We start from the raw sequence: 22351 nt of genomic DNA on the forward strand, positions 1-22351 counted from the left end.
ATGACGCTATACTTGAGTCCTGTCAAAACATATCAGGAGTGTGGATTCCACTATTGGCCTTCAACGGGTAAACACCAGTGTTCTCAAGTTGGACTTTAGGTTTCAATGCCAAGGTAAGTTCACACCTTCAACACTCTTTTGGACACAGGGAACAAGCCTAATAATTCTGAGTCTTTCTATCCATCTGTTTCAAAAACCACTACATTTTGAAACGACTACTTGATTTACTCAAATCTTGACCCAGAGGAATGGGCCTATGTCTAGTGTTGGCCAATAATAATATAAATAATATCAGGAATATCTTTTGTTAACATGTAGAATGGTACACTTAATCTTCCCTATTATCTTCTAGAGAAGGTTGAACTTCACCCTCCCCCCCAGCTTTACTGCAGTATAACTAACAAAACAATAGCTATTCAAGATGTACAATTTAATGACTTATATATGTACATTGTGTAATGATTACCACAATTAAATGCCTTTGCTTTCTCCTCATGGGCCACAAGATGGGCAAGAAGAAAGAAAAGGAAAAAGGCACAAGTACCCCCTACACAGGTTTAAAGACAAGCTGCCAACCTTGAAATTCCCCAGCCTTACCCCCATCAGTGGGGAGGCGGAGTGAGGTGGTAGGAGGAAATGTGGGGGCCAGTGCCCACCTACCTGCGCACCACCAGTCTGAGAGTCTTGTAGGATCCTTTCACGAGGGAGACGGCCTCCCTTCTGGAGCTGTTCAGTGTGACCTCATTGATGTGGACAACCTCGTCCCCAGCTTGGAGTTTGGTGGTCACCAAGTCAGCTTTTCCCCCTTCTTCAATCTGCTCAGAGAGATGAGAGAACCAAAAGTGAGCTTCCACCAGCCTGGGGTCCAACTGACTGTCCCAGGGCCTGTCTGGACTCCTGCAGAGTCTGATAAACTGGCTCTGACCAACCAGAGGGTAAGCTTCTAGAAGGCAGACAGGCTTCTGTTTTTCCATACCCTGCAGCACTCAGCACCGACTACCCAGAGTGTGCTCACAAATATTAGCTGAACAGATCAATGAAGGTATTTGCATCCAAAGACCATTATCTCAGGGCACTCAGGAAATACTCCCCTCTTACATCTCCAACTCCCAGCAACTGCTGCGCTTGCAGCAAATGTTTGTTTGTTGGTTTGTCCTTTCTTTTAGAGGTTGAGTTCTTTTTATCTCATTTTTTGGCCCCAAATTAAAATTCACTGGATGTGTAAAGTGGTACAGACAATGGAATTTATTCAGCACTAAAAAGAAATGAGTTATCAAGCCATGAAAAGAAATAGAGGAACATTAAAAGCACTTGATTAAATGAAAGCAGCCATGTGAAAAGGCTACATGCCCTATGATTCCAACTACATTAGACTCTGGAAACAGTAAAAAGATCCTTGGTTTTAAGGAACTGAGGAGAGGGAGGAATGAACAGGTGGAACACAGAGGTTTTTTAGGTAAATAAAACGATGTGATACTGTAACGTAGATACATGTCATTGTACATTTGTCAAATCCCACAGAAGGTACAACACCAGGAGTGAATCTTGCTGTAACCTATGATGGACCAATGGAGCCACCGCAGCGAATGTAGCACCTCGGCACTGTTGTCAATGGTGGGAGAGGCTAAGTACGTGTGGGAACAAGAGATATATAGAAAATCACTGTACCTTCTGTTCAATTTTACCATAACCTAAAACTGCTCTAAAAATAAAGTAATACAATAAAAATAATAAAATAAATTATAATTCATTCAACAAGGATATTCAACACCTGTATTATTCCAGAAATTGTTTTGCTGTTTGGGCTCTAATAGTGGATAAAACAGGAAAAAACCTTGGTTCTTCTGGTGTTTAGACTAACAGGTTCTGGAGAAGAAGCAAATGACAAATATAAGAAATATGTCACTGATATAGCATGTTAGAAATTGATGATATGCTCTGGGAATAAATAGAGGTAAATAAAGCCCGATCCAGTGCCCATATGTTAATACTAGCGGGATGTCAATAACGATAAAAGGGAAGAAGAAACTGATTCATATTTTCTTTTTTGGAGAATTATTTTCCAGAATTGCCCATATATTTAAAAATCTTCAATAGGTCTTAAGATATGTAAGATAGGGCTGGGGTTGTGTCTGAGTGGCAGAGCGCTTGCCTGGTATGTGTGAGGCACTGGGTTTGATCCTCAGCGCCAAATAAATAAATAAATAAACAAATAAATGAATGAATAAAGTTTAAAAAAGATATCTTAGATCAGATCAATTAACAATATATATGATTTTAATGATATAAAATAGTTTAAATTTATAAATTTGGCCCTTGTCTAACTTTTATTTTAATAACTGAAATAACTCACTAAAATTAACACTTCTATTGTTTTGTTATTAAATTATTTTATATTTATTTATTTTGGAGGCTGAGAACATCACACAATGTGTGTAAGAGGACAAGGATATAGGACCCTAGCCCTGTTTCATCCGTATTACTCTCTAAAGATAACCACTGATTGCTGTTCAGTTTATGCATTTCATGTGTATTTTTTTCTCCTTTTCACAAAAATGACATCCCACATCACATACCTCCTCAAGCCTCTTTTCACACTTGATGAGAGGCATTAAAGTGAGGTAATTAAGAGTCTGAGAAGTCAGATAGCTGAGAGGAAGTTACGAATTCTCTCTGAGCCTCCGCCTCCTCATCTACAAATGGGACTAACCATATTAAGCACCTAGCAGAACTACAGTGAGGGGGCTGGGGTGGTGGCTCAGTGGTAGAGCACTTGCCTGGCACATGTGAGGCACTGGGTTCGATTCTCAGCACCACAAAAAAAATAAAGATATTATGTCCACCTACAACTAAAAAAAAAAAAAAAAAAAAAAAAAAAAAATTAAAAGAAGAACTACAGTGAGCATTAATGATGTATACCACATGCATTGTTAGATGCAGCTGGTTTACTGTTAGACCTCAAAAGTGGTAGCTATTGTTTTTATATACCATATATTATGAAGATATTGCCAGTAATAAAATAACCATAATAACATCTTGGTTATTCACTGCATGATATTGTACGGTGTAAAAATATCTTGGTGTATTTAGCCATTCTGTATTGATGGTCATTTCTTCCTGCCTTTCTGTGCATCTTATCCTATTAAAGTTCACTGCCCACCTTCTGCGAATTCACTACTGCTCTTACGTATTGAGCACACTCTAACATCCAGGCCTCTATATCAGTTGCTCAGGTTTTTCTCCTGCCTGGATTTCTCCACCTTCGGCTGGCCTCTTAGACACCTACAAAAGCTGCAGTATGCTATAATGGTCAAGAGTGGGTGCTCTGGAACCAGACCATATGGCCCTGCTTCTTAATAGCTGTGTGTCTTTGAGGAGGCTATTAAACCTTGCTTTTCCTGGATTTCCTCTTCTGTAAAATGATAGTACTTAACCACATATATTGTGAAGATTAAATGAGTTCATGCAGATAAAGTGCTTAAACAGTGACTGACTCATAGTATGTATTCAATAAAGTTTAGCTATAATTACTACCCATCTTTTGAGGTCAAGTTCAAATTCCATCTCCTCTAAAGCTTTCCAGGCCTTTCATCAGTACCCACCTCACTTCCTTGCCCCTGCATTCTGTCCTTTAAAAAGTAAACTCTTGGACTGAGGATGTAGCTCAGTGGTAGAGCACTTGCCTAGCATGTAAGAGACCCTAGGTTTGTTTCCCAGTACTGCAAAAAGAAAGAAGTAATCACTCCCGTTGATTCCATTTCAAATAATAATTCCTTCTCTGATCCCCTCCATTTCAAATAATATATAAACTACAATGTGACCTTGAAATAATTTATTATTTTGATACTACTTTAACTTGCAGATGTGGTTATCACACCACCTTTGGGCAAAGTTATTTACGTCTATGCCTGATGCCTGTTCCCTGACCAGCTTGAACTGTGAACTCTTGACTTCCTCTTTACTTCTGGCAGAATGCCTCCCCTGAGCTTAGCACATAGGACCTCCTCCGAAAATATTGGTTCCTTCATTCAAAACATTTACTGAGCAGGTATAGAGATTAAAGTTGGGGTACAAGGTGGAACACAATAGATGTGGTTCTGCTCAAGGTGCGGTTTGTAAAACTGAATTCCCTTTGCATTATCTGTCAACAATTTTGATAAAATGAGATCTAGGATATGTATGATCAACTCCTTATATGAAAAAGGAAGTCAAGAAAGCTCATTGTATAGCTTATTATCATGTCCTTATGATGGATTTAATGTGAATGCAAACAGGAGGAAGAATGTCACAATTTCACTGTTGTTCACTGTTCTCATCAACGATTTCTGTAACCTGTATTTATAGAGTTTCTCACAAGCTCCTGTTGCACTAACCTTTTAGGTATAAAAGGCTTACCTTTTCAAAGTCAATTGATGAAACTGAGAAAGTGAGGATTGGGATGATTTTTTGGAAACGGCATTTATCACATACTAGCTGGCACTTACTACCTGCTTAGTTTTTGCCTTGCAGAGAATGGAGCCCAGCATGTTAGGCAAGTGCACTACCTCTGAGCCCACCACCTGCCCCGACTACATGTTTGGATTCTCACATCTCTCCATACTTTCTCAGTGACTCATGCTGTCTCAGGATTTGAATTATGACCATAGATAACTTTTAATTCTTTTCTCCAACACTGATCTTTCACACAAACTCCTATCCTATATTTTCAGTTTCTTGTTTCCTCTTCCTCCTTTTTTCCCCCTTCTAAACCCTTCTTCTATTACACATGTTCTCCTTATATCCCAGACTGAATTCATATCTCTCTCCCTCTCTCTCCTGATTTCTTTCTGTCTGAGACAAGCCTTAGTCACCACCTTTGTCATGGGTATTTCAGATCATGCCCTGTCTCTTCTTTTAAGTTTTAAACTCCTAAAGTTAGAGACTTGGAATACCTTGTTCCATTCATTCTATAAATATTTTTTGAGCATCTCTCATTGTCAGGCACTGGGGATATGTCAATGAAGGAAACAGACCATACTCTCTTCTTTCCTAGAGTTCACATTCTAGTATGTTTTTAGTATATTTCACATCTGTGTATTTTTAAGAAAATACACATTCCCTGTGGCATGTCAGAGAGCCTGGTGATACAAACAAGACTGGATTCTTCTCAAAAGCCCTCTGATCGATGCATATAAACAAGTCTTCCTGGGAGGTCAAGCAATTTCTAGTGAACAGGAGACCCCTCACCTACTTCATTTCAGCTATCTGGGTTGAAGCTGCTGTCCCTGTGTGTGGATTACCTAGGACCCCCACCTGCCTTCTTCACCGCTGCTGTACCCCACCCCCACCTTTCCACTTGGTTGCACCAGGGTCAGTGGATTTGCTATTTGTTGGCCACTCAGTGTTAAACCTGGTTGCCAAGCAAGTTGAAGATCCTGGCTAGAACAAGGCTATGACTTACCTTAATCTATAATGTTGTCACCATATATTACCACAAGTGATAAATTAAAATGTTGATGTGCTTTCATGGATGCCCTGGTAACAGCACAATTGATTGCAATGTCCTGAAGCTGACTTAGGTTGATGTTGATTGTTCTCGAAGTTTATCTAAAATCATTGTTATGACATTTTTTTAAAAAGCATATTTACAAAATATTTAACAATAATCTTCCTGACCTATTCATCAAAGAGAATTCTACTCTTTCTAATCTTGCACCCTGCTGATCCTGTCTGTCAACAGGATTCAGTGAGAAATGAAGTTTATTATTTTAAACCTTTGGACCAATACTTGAGCAGCTAAAGAGGTCAGTGGCATTATTTGTTCAATTTCACCTGTGTAGAATTTACTTATTCCAAGAATGTGACTGTCAACAGGTTAAATGACTTCAGATAACACACCAGGTACAACTGGGTGGGAAATCCCAAACTACAAACTAAGGAGAAGATGTGAAAACACACAGTGAAGCCTAAACCATAAGCGTGCTTTCTCCCTCTCAAATACTAAATTTATCCACACATAATAAGCTGATTTTTTTTTTGATGATTCATTGTTCTTTTTCTGATATGTGAGGGGTTGGTGTGTGTTTTTAAAACTATTTATAATATTTTACACACATTTAGAACCTACTATAGGGCCTGCACATAATAGGTGACCAATAAAGATTTATTAAATACATATTGGAGCAACTGACCTTAAAGAAATAAACATAGGCCGGTGGGGGGAGGGGGTTGTGGAACACACCTCTAATCCCAGCGGCTTGGGAGGCTGAGGCCAGAGGATTACAAGTTTGAAGCCGGGCTCAGCAATTCAGTGAGGCCCTGTCTCAAAATAAAAAATAAAAAGGGCTGGGGATGTGACTCAGTGGTAAAGCACCTCTGGGGTAAATTCCAAAAAAAAAAAGAAAGAAAGAAAAAAAAAAAGAAAAGAAAAAGCAAGCAAGCACGCACGCAAGCACCAGGTTTTACGTGCTGTGATAAGAGTTCATTTGAAATACAGGTGTAGGCAAAAAAGGGAGAGTTCTGTGTGCCCATGGCAGCAGCTGGATGTAGTGCTGTGAGGAGCAGGGTGCCAGCCCATCACTTTCCTGCCCTCTTAACCCTTCTGGTTCAGTCAAAATGAGGAAGAATGAAGTTGCCCTTTGGGGACTGGGCCAATGTTGTGCTTCTCCAGATCCAAACGCCTCCACTCTGCCTCCCCAGCCCTGTCTTCCATCTTTCCAAGCAAGCCACTCACATTACCTTGATCACCAGCATGTGATCGGTGGCAAGCTAACAACCTATTACCACTTCAACTAGATGAGGTCATGCCCCTTCTCACGACCCTTGTTGCCACACTCAAGAGTAGAAACCAGTCATCCCTGTGCATCACGGGCGCTGCTGGATTGGGGCCCCTTGGCTCTGTGACGAGTGCTGCTCGGCCCATGCTTGCTCAGTGCCAGCCCCTGACCGCCTAGTGGCATGTGGAATATGTCAGGGACACTCCTGCCTCACAGTCCTCACAGGCAACTTGCCGTGCCTCAGCCTAGCATGCTTTTCCCCAGGTAATCATCTGACTTTCTCCCTCAACTCCACCAACCAGGTCTGTATCCAAATTTAAATAGGTAAAAGCTGGAAGAAGACTTTCCTACCTATTCCTTTAGAATTTTTGAGAGGGTGGGGGTGAGCAGGGCTAGGGATCTAACCCAGAACCTCAGGCACTCCAGGCAAGTGCTCTACCATCCAGTTACACCCCAACCCTGCACCTCTAAATTTGTTGTGGAGGGTAATGGGGATTGAACTCAGGGGCACTAGCCCACTGAGCCACATCCCCTGCCCTTTTTTGTATTTTATTTAGAGACAGGGTCTCACTGAGTTGCTTAGGGCCTCGCTAAATTGCTGAGGCTGGCTTTGAACTCATAATCCTCCTGCCTCAGGCTCCCACGCTGCTGGGATTACAGGTGTGTGCCACCATGCCTAGCTCTGCACCTCTAAATTTTAACCTCCCCTAATGCTACTTATCTTCCTCCCCAATTTTAATTTCTTCAGCACGTAATTCATGACATATATTTTACTTATGTGTCTTGCTTCTTGTCTGTCTCCCCTTGGAATGCCAGCCCCATGGGAGCAGAGACTTACATCTGTCTGGTTTGCTATTGTATCCCCTGGCTATTGTATCTCCAGTGCCTAGGACAGCGTGGGAAATAGAGCAGTGGGCACTCAATATTTACTGTAGCTCGTCATTGCAGCTACCAGTTGCTGAGTGTTTCACGTTCCAATGAGTTTATGGTATCGTTTTTATTATTACAAAGTCCCCTTAAGATTATTATTATCCCCCCCTTTTTCATATTCAGGATGCAACCCAGGGCATCCTACCACTGAGCTACATCCCCAGAACTTTTAATTTTTTATTTTGAGACAGGGTCTCACTAAGTTGCTGAGGTTCTCGGCTACATTGCCCAGGCTGGCCTCAAACTTGCAATCCTCCTACCTCAGCCTCCCGCCTCAGCTTCCCAGGTCACTGGGATTCCAGGGGTTGTGTCACTACACCCAGTTAATTGCTTTTTTATGTAAATGAGAATACTAAGGTTCAGAGGAGCAAAACACCTTGTTCAAGTTTGCACAGTCAGTAAAATGAGAGGTGGGAATGGAATTTCAGATTCTGATTTCAAAGCCCACATTCTCCAGCCTCTGCGAATCCTCCAGATCTTTTTCTGTACACTAATACTTCTTCACTTGTCTGCCTAATCCTTCAAGTGCCTCAGAGACCTGACACCCCACACTGCTGTGTGCTGATCTTTGTCTTTCAGGGATCCTAAGAACTCCGAACCTATTATAGGGGCTTACAGGTCCAACAGAATTCTCAGCTTACTCTTGAGAAAAAAAAATTTTTGGCATACACTACCCTGGGGCAGGGAGATGGCCTTGCTACAGAAAACTGAACCCATAATGACTTCTATTTACATATGCCATTTGCAGTTCTATCTGGAGTTTAATTAAAATCAAATTTATCCTGCAGAGATCTACCACAAGTGAATTTCACTTGCACATTATTTCTAAACTCTCGAATGACTGAATTTCCTTTTCCGACTATTTTTGTTCCCTGATGACTAGGCAGGAGCACAGGGAGGGAGGGGGTGTTCAAGGACTCATAGTTAACACAACATAACCTACAACTTATTTGCTGTTGATGGTTTGAGGAGAAATACACTCTCTGTTAGTGTAATAATGGTACTAAGGCAATAAGTAGAATATAGAAAGATAAAAAAGATAAGTAGATGAAGAAATACATTAAGAATCTCTTGAACAACGCTGTTCAAGTATTGCTTTTTACTCTCTGGAAATGATCACTACAGATAACCTGGTGCACATTGTTGGTTTTGAACCATACATAATGCAGGGACAATGAAATTAAGTAAAATAAATGAAAGTTCCTCCCATGATCTATTTCTGGTTCTCAGGTTGTATGAAACTAACCAGCATTTGTGGGGGAAACCCAGAACCAACTGCTGGGTCTTAAAATACAAAGAAGCATTTCAGTGAATTGCACTGAGTGGCTCAAGGGTACAGATGTGATTCCTCCCATGTCCCTACCTGCTCTCAGCTAACCCCAAATCATTAGACTTATGTGGTAGAAGATTCCTTTACTGGGTCACAAAATACTATGTATTGTGGCAGCAGAATGAACAGCAGGCAGGGCATCAGGAATCCTGTGCTCCAACCCCAACTCTGTCCCTTTCACCTACAGGACCCAGGTTAGGCCCCTCATCTATATAAAGTGTGGATAATGCTGCATGTCCTCCATCATGCTGAGACCGTGCCTTGCAAACAGAAATGCATCTTTATCACATTCAAGATGACCAACAGAAAATTCCATAGTTTTTTAATACATACATACCACTTGATATTAAAAATTACATAAACACTTTTGTTACTTTTTAGATAGGTGGTATGTTACTCTTTTCCAATTTTCATAACCTGGATGGGAAGCAAAAGAAGAGAGATTGAGGCAATGTCATGTATAAAAAGTGGGAGCTCTGGACTCAGACCACATGGGTCTGAAGTCCAATCTCCAAAGAGGGTGATCTTAGGCAAAATATGCATTTACTCTGAACATCTGGATTTCTACTCTAAATAAGGAACCAAGAAGACAAACCAGAGAGAGCTGGGGTAAGCATCAAGTGAATGAAGACACAGAAATTTCCCAGCACATAGCAAGGGTTCTATAGATGTGCTTTATGAATTGCATGGCTTTATTCAATAAATTTAATATTTTTCTGTTTCTGCCACAATACTTACATTAGCAACTGCAGAGAACAAGGGGAAGAAATTTTCTGGGAAGAGGAGAGAGATCATTTTCTTCAAGTCAAAGAATAAGAGATAACTTGATTTATAAATGAAAGAGGAGACAGTCTCTCCTTCGGAAGGAAGTTTTTGTTTCAGAGAGAGGTCCCAGGGCAGGAAGTTAGCCGGTGACACCCTATATAATAGTCACATGAGCTGTGGCCCTGGAAAACCAAGACATGCTGAAGTTCTTGATTTACTGCTCACTGGAGGAAGGAACACAAAGGTAGGATCATGTCAAGCTTCACCGAAGCAACCAGGTCACTCAGATTTCCTCACTGCTTTGAGAAAAGGTCACAGATCCTGTATTCCCTGAGATAGTTGATGCTAAAAAAACAAGTTTGGGGGTAATTAAAAATTAAGTTGTCAGTATTTGTTTTTGTCTATTTATTTCCTGCCTCAAGATGGGAGGCAACTCCTTAGAAATAGAGGAAAGGAAATAGTTGAGGAACCTGAGTAAAAGAGGGGACAGTAATAAAATAAAAAAACAAGGGTAAGAATGATTGCACGAAATATACATGTGGGGCTCTCATTATCGAGCTGGGTAGTCACTGTCCAGGTCTCCACAGTTACAAGGTTTCATGAGAGGCCAAGTCTTCCTAACTCAAAAATATGCACTGGCCGACAGACCAGTCACAAAATGAGGCCACACTCAAACAGCACTGGCAGTTGAGTCTCATCTGCTGTCCTGTCAAGGTCTCTACAGTCTGCCTGGGCGTGTGAAGTCAAACAACCAACACCACAAACAAATAAGATGCAAATCAAAGGTTTAGTTGACTTGAATATCTTTCGAATAAGGCAAAACATAAACCATTGAGTTATCTTAAATTTTTGTACAGAAATTAGAATCCAGACTGTCAACCTGATTACATTCTTCATTCTGAGAATTTATTTGTAGTTTTTTTTTTTTTTTAAGGAAGATTAAATCAGCTTATTTTCATAGTCTTTTGTCTTGATTTGCAACTTTATAAAAAAAAATCCAAAATCATTTTTGGTCCTTGATTTAAAGTGAATTCCCAGTCAGATGCAGTGGTGCACACCTGTAACACCGGTGTCGGGAGACTGAGGCAGGAGGATCACAAGTTCAAGGCAAGCCTAGGCAACTTAATGAGACCCTGTCTCAAAATAAAAATAAAAAGGACTGGGAATGTAGCTTAATGTTACAGCACTACCTTCAAGTCTTGTTCTTTGACTTGAAGAAAATGATCTCTCTCCTCTTCCCAATAAATTTCTTCCCCTTGTTCTCTGCAGTTGCTAATGTAAGTATTGTGGCAGAAACAGAAAAATATTAAATTTATTAAATAAAACCATGCAATTCATAAAGCACATCTATAGAACCCTTGCTAGGTGATGGGAAATTTCTGTGTCTTCATTCACTTGATGCTTACCCCAATCCCCAATACTGCAAAAAGTAAATACATTTAGTAAATTCCCTTAAACAAACTTCTTTTGGTACTAACTGTTTGCAGATAATAAAGACTATAGTGCAAATCTGACTCTAAGCTTCTTGGTGGCCAAAGCACAGCAAAAACATGCTTTGATAGAAAAGTCCTGGTGCATAATATAAAAACAGGAAGTCATTGTGGAGAACTGGAAATAATGGTATTGAAATCTACTATTAGAAAGGACTCAAGTCAATTTTTTTAAAAATAAAAATTAAAAAAGAAAAAGAAAGAAAGGACGCAAGCCCATACTGGCTACTAAGAAATCAAAGAAGATAGAGAGCAGTCTTTCTAAATTGCTTTGTGTTTAGCTTAACAGTGTCCCATGCTATGTCAGTTAGTTTTTGTCACTGTGACCAAAATGCCTGACAAGAACAACTTAAAGGAGAAAAAGTTATTCTGGCTCACAGTTTCAGTCCATGGTTGGTTGACTCCATTGCTCTGGACCTGAGTGAGGCAGAACGACATGGTGGAAGGGCAACCAGGAAGGAAAGAGAGAGAGAGAGAGAGAGAGAACGAGAACTTAAGTAGAGAAGCCCCGGACAAAATAGAAATTCCTAAGAGCATGTCCGCAGTGACCCACTTCCTCCAGTCATGCCTCATCTGCCTATATTACTACCCAGTAGTTCATTCAAATTAATCCATTAAATGAATTGATTCATTGACAAAGTTACAGCTCTCATCATTGCCTAAAAGCCTCGCCTCTGAACCTTGTTATACTGGGGACCATGTCTCCAAAACATGAGCTTTTGGGGAAACATTTCCAAATCTAAACCATAATGCATGCTAAATGCCAAATGAACACAAAGCTGTCATTAATGCTCTTCAGCAAGTAGGTATTCCTGGCTTTCCGCCTTGGCTACAGGGGAAATGCTCTTTTGCTGAGTGTTAGGCTGGAACCTGTGCTGTTGGATGGAACCATGAAACTATTTCTGCTCAGTGTGTTTTGAGCAGAAGAAGCATGTCACCTACACTTCTCCCTGTTTCCTTTCCCTCTGTGACTAATGATGTTTGACATGCTGGTCCCTCTGTCAGCTAGTGTCTGAGTAGGAAAATGAGCTGCTGTCCTGCAGATACATCATGGACATATAGAATGAGCCAAAAATAAACCTGTGGGCTGGGGTTGTGGCTCAGTGGAGAGTGTTTGCCTAGCATGTGTGAGGCACCAGGTTCGGTCCTTAGCACCACATAAAACTAAATAAACAAAAAAAAAGGTATTGTGTCCATCTGCAACTAAAAAAAATACTTAAAAAAACCTGTAATTTAAGTTATTAAGATCCCCTCTTTTCACTCCATTCAGATCAAAGACTAAGGCAGGCACTTTCTTTTAATTTAAAGGTATTTATTTGTATTTTACACCATACCACAAATATTTTCAGGCAATTTAGCATGTTTTTTTCCTCCATATTCCTAAGAAAAAAATCTCTGAACTGCCCTTATTTGTTTCTATTTAAATCACAATGTTTTCAGAACTTAAATTCTGCTGTATTTATTCATGGAAGTATAATATATTCTGCATATGTAACATATATATGTATAAAACATTTCTTTTTTTAAAAATTTTTTAGATGTTTATAGACCTTTATTTTATTCATTTTTTTTTTTAATATGTGGTGCTGAGAATCGAACCCAGTGCCTCACTTGTGCTAGGCAAGCGCTCTGCCACTGAGCCACATCCCCAGCCCTATTTTGTATTTTATTTAGAGATAGGGTCTCCCTGAGTTGCTTAGTGCCTTGCTTTTGCTGAGGCTGGCTTTGAACTCACGATCCTCCTGCCTCAGCCCTCTGAGCCGCTGGGATTACAGGCTAGAACATTTATTTTTTATGTATATATGAACATATTACAAATAAGAGAAGGAGAGAACTTCTTTTCACTAACTTCATCATAGAGAGCCTGTGTCTTTGGAAAATAAACAAAATCTACAAATTGCTTGCGTACTTCAAGTACTTTAGAGATACATAAAGTCCACTTTATTACCAAATAGAAATAGAAATAGAACTCATGGTTAAATATGCACATTGGCACACACAAACATGTACATTCCCATCTCATTTTAGCTAACAAATTCCAACTCTTTTTTCATCAGATTTATATCAAAGTTATTGACATATTTAAATAATCAGGCTTTAGTTTCCCCTATTTCTGGTCTGGGAGAAATTCCAGTGGTTACAAACTAAAGTGAGTGGCAATGAGAAGAAAAATGGCAAATCTCTCAAATCTCTCTCTCTCTCTCTCTCTCTCTCTCTCTATATATATATATATATATTTTTTTTTTTTTTTTTTTTTTTTTTTTTTTTTCTTGGAAGTACAGGGGATGGAACCCACTTTACCACTAAGGTACATCCCTAGCCTTTTTTATTTTTTATTTTGAGATAGGTCTCACTAAGTTGCTCAGATCTGGCCTTGAACTTGTGATCCTCCCACTTCAGCCTCCTGAGTCTCTGGGATTACAGGCATGTGCCATGACACCCAGTGAGCATCTCTTTATATTTTAAATGACCATCTGTTGATTATCTCTCACCCTACCAACAACACTTAGCTATGAGGTCTCTAGCACTGAGTAAAGAGACTACAATGTGAAAAAGTAGATCTGTTCTAAGATGAGTGCCTAATAGTTTGATCTTAAGCTAGATATTCTGCTTCCTAAGGAAAAGTTCACACAAGCCAGAGAATCATGAGATTGATTTTATTCTCTTGAATGATTTGTTTCTCAAAGTTTCCCCAATACTTTTAGATTTATGATGTCAAAAGATTTCACGGTTGTGTCATTATGGTTTTAATATTAATACTGGAAGGTGGTGTGCAATAAGCAGGGTTGAAATGTGATAAGGGTGGTTGTTAATACTATTATCTCAGAAGTCCCAACTTCTTTGTCTCTGCAAAAGAATTCTCAGGGGTGGCTGTGCTGGAAGGATTCAGGGTAATAAATCTCACAAGGAGAGATGCAAGACTCCCCTCCTCTCAAAGGTAGCTTCCCTGTTCTATTAGTCTCCACCGTGAACTGACAGTTTCTACAAGATGCATGAGATTCTGGAGGCCAGAAAGACGCCTGAGCTGTAACTGGCAAAAGGAGCCCTTCACGATGTAGACCCAAGATGACATGTTTACTTATATCCGAGGCCACATTGTGGTTAAGCCATGCAACCAGACTGTGGGCTTCAAATCCTGCCCAAGCTCGGAAGTTATGTGAACTTCGACAAGTTATTTATCTCTCTGTGCCTGTTTCCCTTCCTGTGAGATAAAGTTAATAGTACTTCATAGGATTGTTATGAAGATTAAAAAAATTAATGCATATAAAACAGTTTGAAAAATGTCAATTCATATATTGTCCAATGAATGTTAAGGTTATGTTCAGTCTTTTCTATTCTCCTTCATAAGGTAGGAAAACTGATGTCTCTTTTTTAAACCACTTATTTAAATGGTAAGATTAGAAATATTTTATAAAACACTTTGAGAAGTATAACATGGCACGTTAAAGTAAGTGACCAAGTGACTCTTTCAGCTTGGAAGCTGGCTTGGTTATTTCAATCATCCCTAAAAGAATGTTTCTGATCTGATGCCAGACCCTGGAAATGCTGGGAGTGAGGGATACAACAGTAGAAGTACCATCAGCAAGAAAGCAAAGGAAGGGAAAAGTGAGGAAGGAAGAGAACCAACACTTCAGGTTGCACCTACTATCTCTTAGGAGCTGGGCCTGCAGAGTGTCCTTGAATTTTCACCAGTACATATAAGGTGTTTTGTCAACAAACAAAATACAGACTAACATCAGCAAGATTAAATAAGTTGTACAAGTTCACAAAGTTATAAATAGCAGCAACAAAATTCAAACCCAGAGCTGTCATAAGTCAGAGCCCATCATAAATGCTCCTATCCAATTCTTGTGTGTGTGTGTGTGTGTGTGTGTGTGTGGTGCTAGGGACCAAGCCCAGGGCCTTGCACATGCTAGCTAGGCAAACTCTCCATCACTGAGTTATAGCCCCAGCCCTTTCGCACCTAATTCTAAAACAGCCAGCAACCACTCCTTGAAATATTGAAGCCATAAACTGTGATGGTGTCATTGAACAATGACAGCCAGTATGAGGGCTGTGATCAAGGAAAGGTGACACACTGATCAGGACAGCCCTCCACTCTCTTCAAGGGCGACAGGTTTTGGGAAAGTTGCTGAAAAAGAGATGGTCATATAGCAGCTGGATGCTCTCGTCACCAAGTGTTAGCTCTAGCATACCTGGCTGCATCAGCAGAGACAACCTCATGAGTGGATAAAAGCACCAGAAAAAAAAAAAAATACATGCCGTATGAGTAAATAAATAAAGGAAGGAAAAGTACAGTGTGCCCTTAATTCTTAAGAATAATTTAAAGTCCTTCACAAATACCCCGGTTCCAGAATTTTCTCTAAACACACCTTAGTTTTGAACTACCTGCTACCAGACTCCCTGCTATGCTTCCTTCTTCTAGTCACCTGAAACCTCACACTACCCGTCTCATTCCCTAGAGGTTTTTACCCCCTGACTTGCTGTCAGACCTCTTGCCAACATGATTCCTGCCACCAGTCTTGGTGATGCCCATCACTTCCTAGATGATCCCGCAGTGGCTGAGCCCATCTCCCTCGACTCCTTCCCACAAGCCATCTTGTTTACTCACTTCCACAGCCAGAGTGCAGCTCTTGTCATTACCAAAGTGCAGACTCTCCCTCATCTCAATTTGAAGCATCCCACTCTCTGACCACCATCTTTATTTATTTATTTTTGGTAACAGCTTTATGATGCAATTCAGATATCATAAAGTTCACCCTCTTAAAATACATAATTCAAGATTATTCGTATATTCATGAGGTTGTACAACCATCACCATAATCAACTTTAGAATATTTTTATCACTCTCTCCCAAAAGCACTGTACCTATGAGCTTTCACCATTCCCCACCCCATCATCTCATTGTTCCCAGCTCAAGGCAATACTTTACTATTTGTCTTTATAAATCCGTCCTTTCTGAATATTTTATGTCATACAATACATAGCCTTAAGTGGCTGGCATCTTTCTCTTAGCATGTTTTCAAGATTCATTCAAATTGTAACATGTATTTTATTGCCACATAGTATTCTACTGTATGGATGTGCCATATTTTATCAATCCATCAGTGGATGGACATCAAGGTTGTTTCCACTTTAGGGTTATTATGAACAATGCTGCTATAAACATTATGTACAACATTTTAAGTGCACATATGTTTTTATTTCTCTTGGGCCTATACCTAGGAGTAGAATTGCTGGGTCATGGTAACTTTATGTTTAACATTCAAGGAATTTCCACATTGTTTTCCAAAGTCACTGCACCACTTTATAATCATACTAACCAAGTATAGGAATCCAATTTTTCTACATCTTCCTCAACACCTACTATTATGTCATTTTTATTATAGCCACCTACTGAATGTGAAGTGATATTTCATTGTGGTTTTGATTTCCATTCCCCTCCTAACTTTTTTCAGACCACTTCCTCTAAAACTCTTACTCCAAAAATTTTTGTTTGTTTGGTTTTATTTTATTTTGAGACAGGGTCTTGCCTTGGTGCCCAGGCTGGCCTTGAACTTGTGATCCAGCTCTTCCCGGGATTACAGGAGAGTACCACACCATCTGGGTCCAGCTTTTTTTTTTAATCGTTTTTATTTTTAGTTGTAGATGGTTCATTGTTTTCCACCCATTTTATGTATTTACTCCCCTCTAACCCATCTTAACATCCATGAACCAACATTAAAATCAGCTATTTGCATAAAATCTCAGCTCTATTGCTCTTCTCTCGCTTCCTCACACTTAACTGGCAAAACCCCAGTCCTGGTTAAATTGAGTTCTCTACCTACTCCATATTTTTACTTGCAGAGATGAAGGTGGCTTGCCTCAGTTTAAATACATGCCTGGAAGTCCTAAATTCATTTACTTGGCAGTCCCAAATCCATTCATTCTTTTTTTTTTTTTTTTTTAACATTTTGTTTTAATTGTAGGTGGACACAGTACCTTTATTTTATTTTTATGTGGTGCTGAGGATTGAACCCAGGGCCTCATGCATGCTAGGTGAGCGCTCTACTACTGAGCCACAACCCCAGCCCCCCATTCATTCTTTTGTTCCCTGGTCAATTTTATAACTTTGTTATACTCCTGAAGTTTCCAAGATCTCTATCACCTACACTGACTTTGCTTCCTATTTCACCAAGAAAACAGATGTGAGAAGACAATCCTTCAAGTTCCCACCACCACATTGGGACTTCTGTATGCACATCTCCTTCATCACCATTTTTGTTAATAGGAATGGACCAGCAACATTGTTCGCTATGGCTGTCCCCTTCATTTGTACACTAGATCCTGATATTTTATTGCTCAAGGATACCACTTCAGCCATTATCTCAGGCTTTATCACATTGTCCCACTCTACTGGATTATTCTCATCATTGAAAAACATTCTATTATTTCTCCCATCTTAAAACAAACATACTATCCCACATTCCTTCAAGTTATACCCCGGTTTCTCTCTATGGCCTGTATCTCATCTGAACTCTAGGCTCACATATGCAATGGCCTTCTGTTGGATATTTATTTGGCACTCAAATTTTATAAGGCTAAAGGTAAATTCCTAGTGTTCCCTCCAAACCTGCTCCTTCATGGCAATAGCATCACGACCCTTTCAACTTCTCAGACCCAAAATCTTAAAGATGTCTTTCTCACATTATATTCTAAACCCACCAGCAAAGTCTAAATTGCTCTACCTTAAAAATATGTTCACAGTGTGACTACTTACCTACTCTACAACTGACCTGCTGCCACCTCCTACCTGGCTTATTCAGTGGAATCCTCATAGGTCTCCCTGCTTCTGTCTACATGCCCCTTGTCCTACTCACTTCATACTCCCATCCTATAATGTATTTTCAACACAGCAGCCAGAGCCAAAGCAGTTCCTTTCAAAACTAAGTGAAAACACATACTTCTCAGCTTAAAACCATCTTTAATGGCTTCCCAACCCACTTAGAGTAAAAGCTTAAGCGCTTCCTTTGCATTCCTCCACCCCCGACATTTGCCAAGGTGGTCTTGAACTCCAGGGCTCCAGCCATCCTCCCCTCTTGCCTCAGCTTCCTGAGTAGCTGAGACTACAAGCACATGCCACCATGCCTGGCTTCAAAGGCTTTCAGTGGCCTTCAAGGGGCTACACAATAGCACAGGCAGCTCCTATGTATCTCTTTACCTCTTTCCCACCATTCCCCTTGGAGTTACTCTACTTCAGCCACTCTGGTTTCCCTAAGAGTCTCTGAACTGTCCAAGAACGTACCCATTCACGACCTTTGTGCTTGGAGGGCCCTTTGAATTTCCGTCCCCAAGGTAGCCACATGACTCCCTTTCTCATCTCCTTCAGGTCACTTTACAGGCTTAGCAAAAGCAATTCCAGATCAGATACTTTTAGGACAGTCACAGATACTGCTGCTGGGGTAGGGTTGGAGGGAGACTGGAATAGAAGACAGAAGGGAAAAGAAAAAGGACATTTGAATTTTGAGGGTCTTCTAAGGCCTTGCTTTATAATTTGGTTTAATCTTTCAGCCTATGGGATGAAAATGATTATATCCATTTTACAGATGAGATAAGAGGAGCTCAGAGGGATTAAACAACCTCAAAAAAGCTCTCTAGTAAATAGCAGAGCTAGGTGTTGGATGAAAAATGTACCCTCGAACCCATCCTGGGTCTACTACATCACAGATTTCCAGCCTCCTATTTTAGTTGAGTGCAAACTTGGAATGAATGCCCATTACAAAATTCAAATATTTGCAAAAGTAAATCAATACAGCATATTTTTTATATGTATTTTTACCTTGGCTCTAAAATGAAACCTTTGTACACTCCACTGAGAGTTAATTAGATTCCAGAGATTCCTGGCAATCTTTCAAGGCATCATCCAGGACCATTTTTACATGATAAAAATTTCATCAATAATTCCATCTGTGGCCCTGCACACTGAGGCTTGTCAGCAAATTCACTTCTTCTATTTGCTTCTAAGGAGGCATAAACAGAAGGTCCTGCCGGTGAAGAAAATGAAAGGAAAGGCATTTATCATGGACTTACTCAATAGTGCCATCTCCCAAAATTCCCTGCTGGGTGGCCCCAAATATTTTGAAATCTGCGCTCTATGGGCCTTCCTTAAAGAACAGTTGTAACCCTGGGCCTTGCTCTGATGCTGGGGGTGTCTGGTCCCCCTGTGATTTCACTGCTGTGTTCCACCCCCACATCCATTATCTTTCAATTATCAGCTTGGCATTTCTTCCTCTCCCTCTGGTCTATTCTTCTCCCCTGACCTCCTGACATATGTATTTGCTTTTCCCTGTCTGGAATTCTTGCCCAAACTAACTTCAATCACTCAAAAACTTGATGCTGTGAGACAGAGATGAATGTGGGGAAGCCGTGACAACCAAGAAGTGCTGTGGCATCAGTCCTGGCCACCCTCCCACTTACTGGGTGACCAGGGGTTATTCATTTACAGTGGTGAGGGACTGGCTTCTATCATGGGCTGGTTTGCTGTAAACATTAAACAAATTCAACAAAATAGCGAATTTTAAATGTCTTATCAGAACTGGTTTCTGTCTGCTTCCTATAACTGATGAGACGAAGTGGTAGTCAGGATATTGATGGAATGATCCCCTAAGTCTTATGAATTATCATCAACATAACCACAATTTCCAGTTGGAAATGTTTCCCAGGTGTTAATCAGTTCAAAGTTGAGTTTAATCAAATAACAATCCCGAGAGCATATTATTCCCATTTTATAAAGGAGGAATGTGAATAACTTGCCCAAACTTAAATATCAATTAGGGAGGAGGAATTGGAATTCAGACTCAGATGAACTCTAAAGTCCATTAGACAACACACCTCCCAGTAACTGACTGCACCCAAAGGGAATGTTAATTTTCTCTTTTTGGGTACCATCATAAAAATTTGATACTTTTGGTAACTACTGTATGTTGAAGATACAAAAACATTTAGTTAATAGACCCTACTCTGTTGTTGTCCAGTTGAGAATGAAAGACCGGATCTCATGAAAATCAAAGGGAGATCAGTAGAACAGAAGAAAGGGACCAAAGGATGGGAGGAGGAGGGGTGGGGAAGTGCTAGGGAGTGATATTGGTCAAATTATATCACCATATTATGTGCATGTACAAATAGGTAACAACAAATTCCACTGTTATGTACAACTATAATGCACCAATAAAAATGTGGGGGGGGGGAGGTAAACAGTAATGCTAAGTATCAAGTTGGAATTGGGAACTGGCAGGGCTGTATGTTTAGAACAGAGAGCAACCACAGGTACTGGGCAGGATGGTCTTTTGGAAGGAAATGGTATTGGGCTGGACCTGACAGGTTCTTTAGGCTATTTACTATGAGGGCTTTTTAATTATCATATGAACACTGAGCCAAAGAGAAAATCTTTACTATGGTTCCTGAAAAGGAAATCAAAACAAGGATAGAAAAGCACATGTCAAGGGCCAATTTTTCTTTTAGAAAAATTAGCTGTGTATGCATGGCATTGACTTTAAAACAATTTTCTTATGTCTGGGTATTATTCATTATTTATCTGAAATTAAGATTTAACTGGGTATCCTGTATCTTTTACCTGCTAGATCTGCCAACCCTACTCTCTATACAACATTTCATTTAAAACTGCCTTCCTCAAGTGCTTTTTATAGACTTTGAAAAGAAGAACTGTGAGAAAGAGGAAGAACATAGTTCAACTTTGAAGCCCAGGAACTTGATTTGGTCATTTCAGCCAGAGGTGAGTTCAGAGGGAAAACTCACAGGCGTCAAGCTCATAAGAAACAACACGTGTATATCCAAGCCAATCAGCCCTGCTGTGTTCCAGATCACTATGCTTTTGCCTAGTGTCTGCAATACCTTTCTTTCTAGTCTCATCATTTGCTTGGAAAACCAAGTTATTCATTCACTTATTTAGTTGATCCATTCACTGAATCTACCAATCTAAGCAAGTGCTAGGTACTATGTTAGGAGCTAAACACCTGCACCTCCCCCACTATTCAGGCAACAATAATTGTGATAATAGCTAATATTTTTGAGGGCTTGCCATGAGTGAGGCCCTCTGTTAAATACTTTCTAGCTATTACATCTTTAATCTTCACACAACACTACGATATAGTTATCATTTTTCACATTTGACCCACAAAGACATTGAGACGAGATTTTAAAAATAAACAAAACTCTGCTTTGTTACTAATAATACAACTATAACATGTCGTAGGCAGAATTTGAAGCAGTTTCTAGAGCCTGTACCCTTAGTACTGTATTAAATACTTTCTCTTTAATACCTTCCCTTCCTGATCCCTCTCTCCCACATTCAGAAACTGTGAACTGCCTTTATTAGTATTATTTTCACTGCTTCATAAATTCTCCACTTACATACATATCTTCCCTATCAGACTGAGGTCTTTCAGGTCAGGGATAGCATCTTTTTGTTTGTTTTTTTCTTTTCTTTTCTTTCTTTCTTATTTTTTTGGATGGAACCCAGAGTCTCATGCATACGAGGCATGTGCTCGCCCACTGACCTATGTCCCAGGACTTATTTTATTTTTATTTTATTTTTGAGACAATCTCACTAAATTGTTCTTGTTGGCATCCAACTTGTGATCCTCCTGCCTCAGCCTGCTGAGTAGGTGGGATAACAGGCATGTACCACCGTGCCCGGCCCAGGGACAACATCTTGTATCCTCAGTACTTAGCACAGTTTGTGGCTCAATAAATATCATTGGATTCTTTTCTTGCCAGTGTGGGAAGCTAGAATGGTATATATGTCAGTCAGAGTAGATTCAGGAAAAGAAAAATTATTCTTTATTTAAAATGGGGAATCAGTTACCTAGTTGGTAGATGAGCTCACAAGTCACAGCAGGAAGCCATCCCCAGGGCACTGGACTGGCTGGTGAAGCCATGGCAGGCAGGATTAGTGTCATAGACAAGACAAAACCACTGCCATAGATCCTGTCTGCGACTGAGGAATGAAAGAAATACTTTGGCTCCCACCCTCCAAGCATCCACCTCCCATTGGCCAAACCCTGCCAGAAGCCAGCTGAGAG

General features: G+C 40.1%; 1 protein-coding gene across 1 annotated transcript in view; it reads left to right on the plus strand.

The window, feature by feature from the left end:
* Positions 1–22351, plus strand: part of LOC124994247 (uncharacterized) — a 90582-nt gene continuing 68231 nt past the window's right edge. The window contains exons 1-2 of the mRNA XM_047566023.1: positions 1–67; positions 592–935. Of these exons, the coding sequence (XP_047421979.1) occupies positions 1–67; positions 592–935 (411 nt within the window). The remainder of the gene's footprint in view (positions 68–591; positions 936–22351) is intronic.

The sequence above is a fragment of the Sciurus carolinensis genome, chromosome 10 (assembly GCF_902686445.1).
Source record: "Sciurus carolinensis chromosome 10, mSciCar1.2, whole genome shotgun sequence".
Taxonomy (NCBI): domain Eukaryota; kingdom Metazoa; phylum Chordata; class Mammalia; order Rodentia; family Sciuridae; genus Sciurus; species Sciurus carolinensis.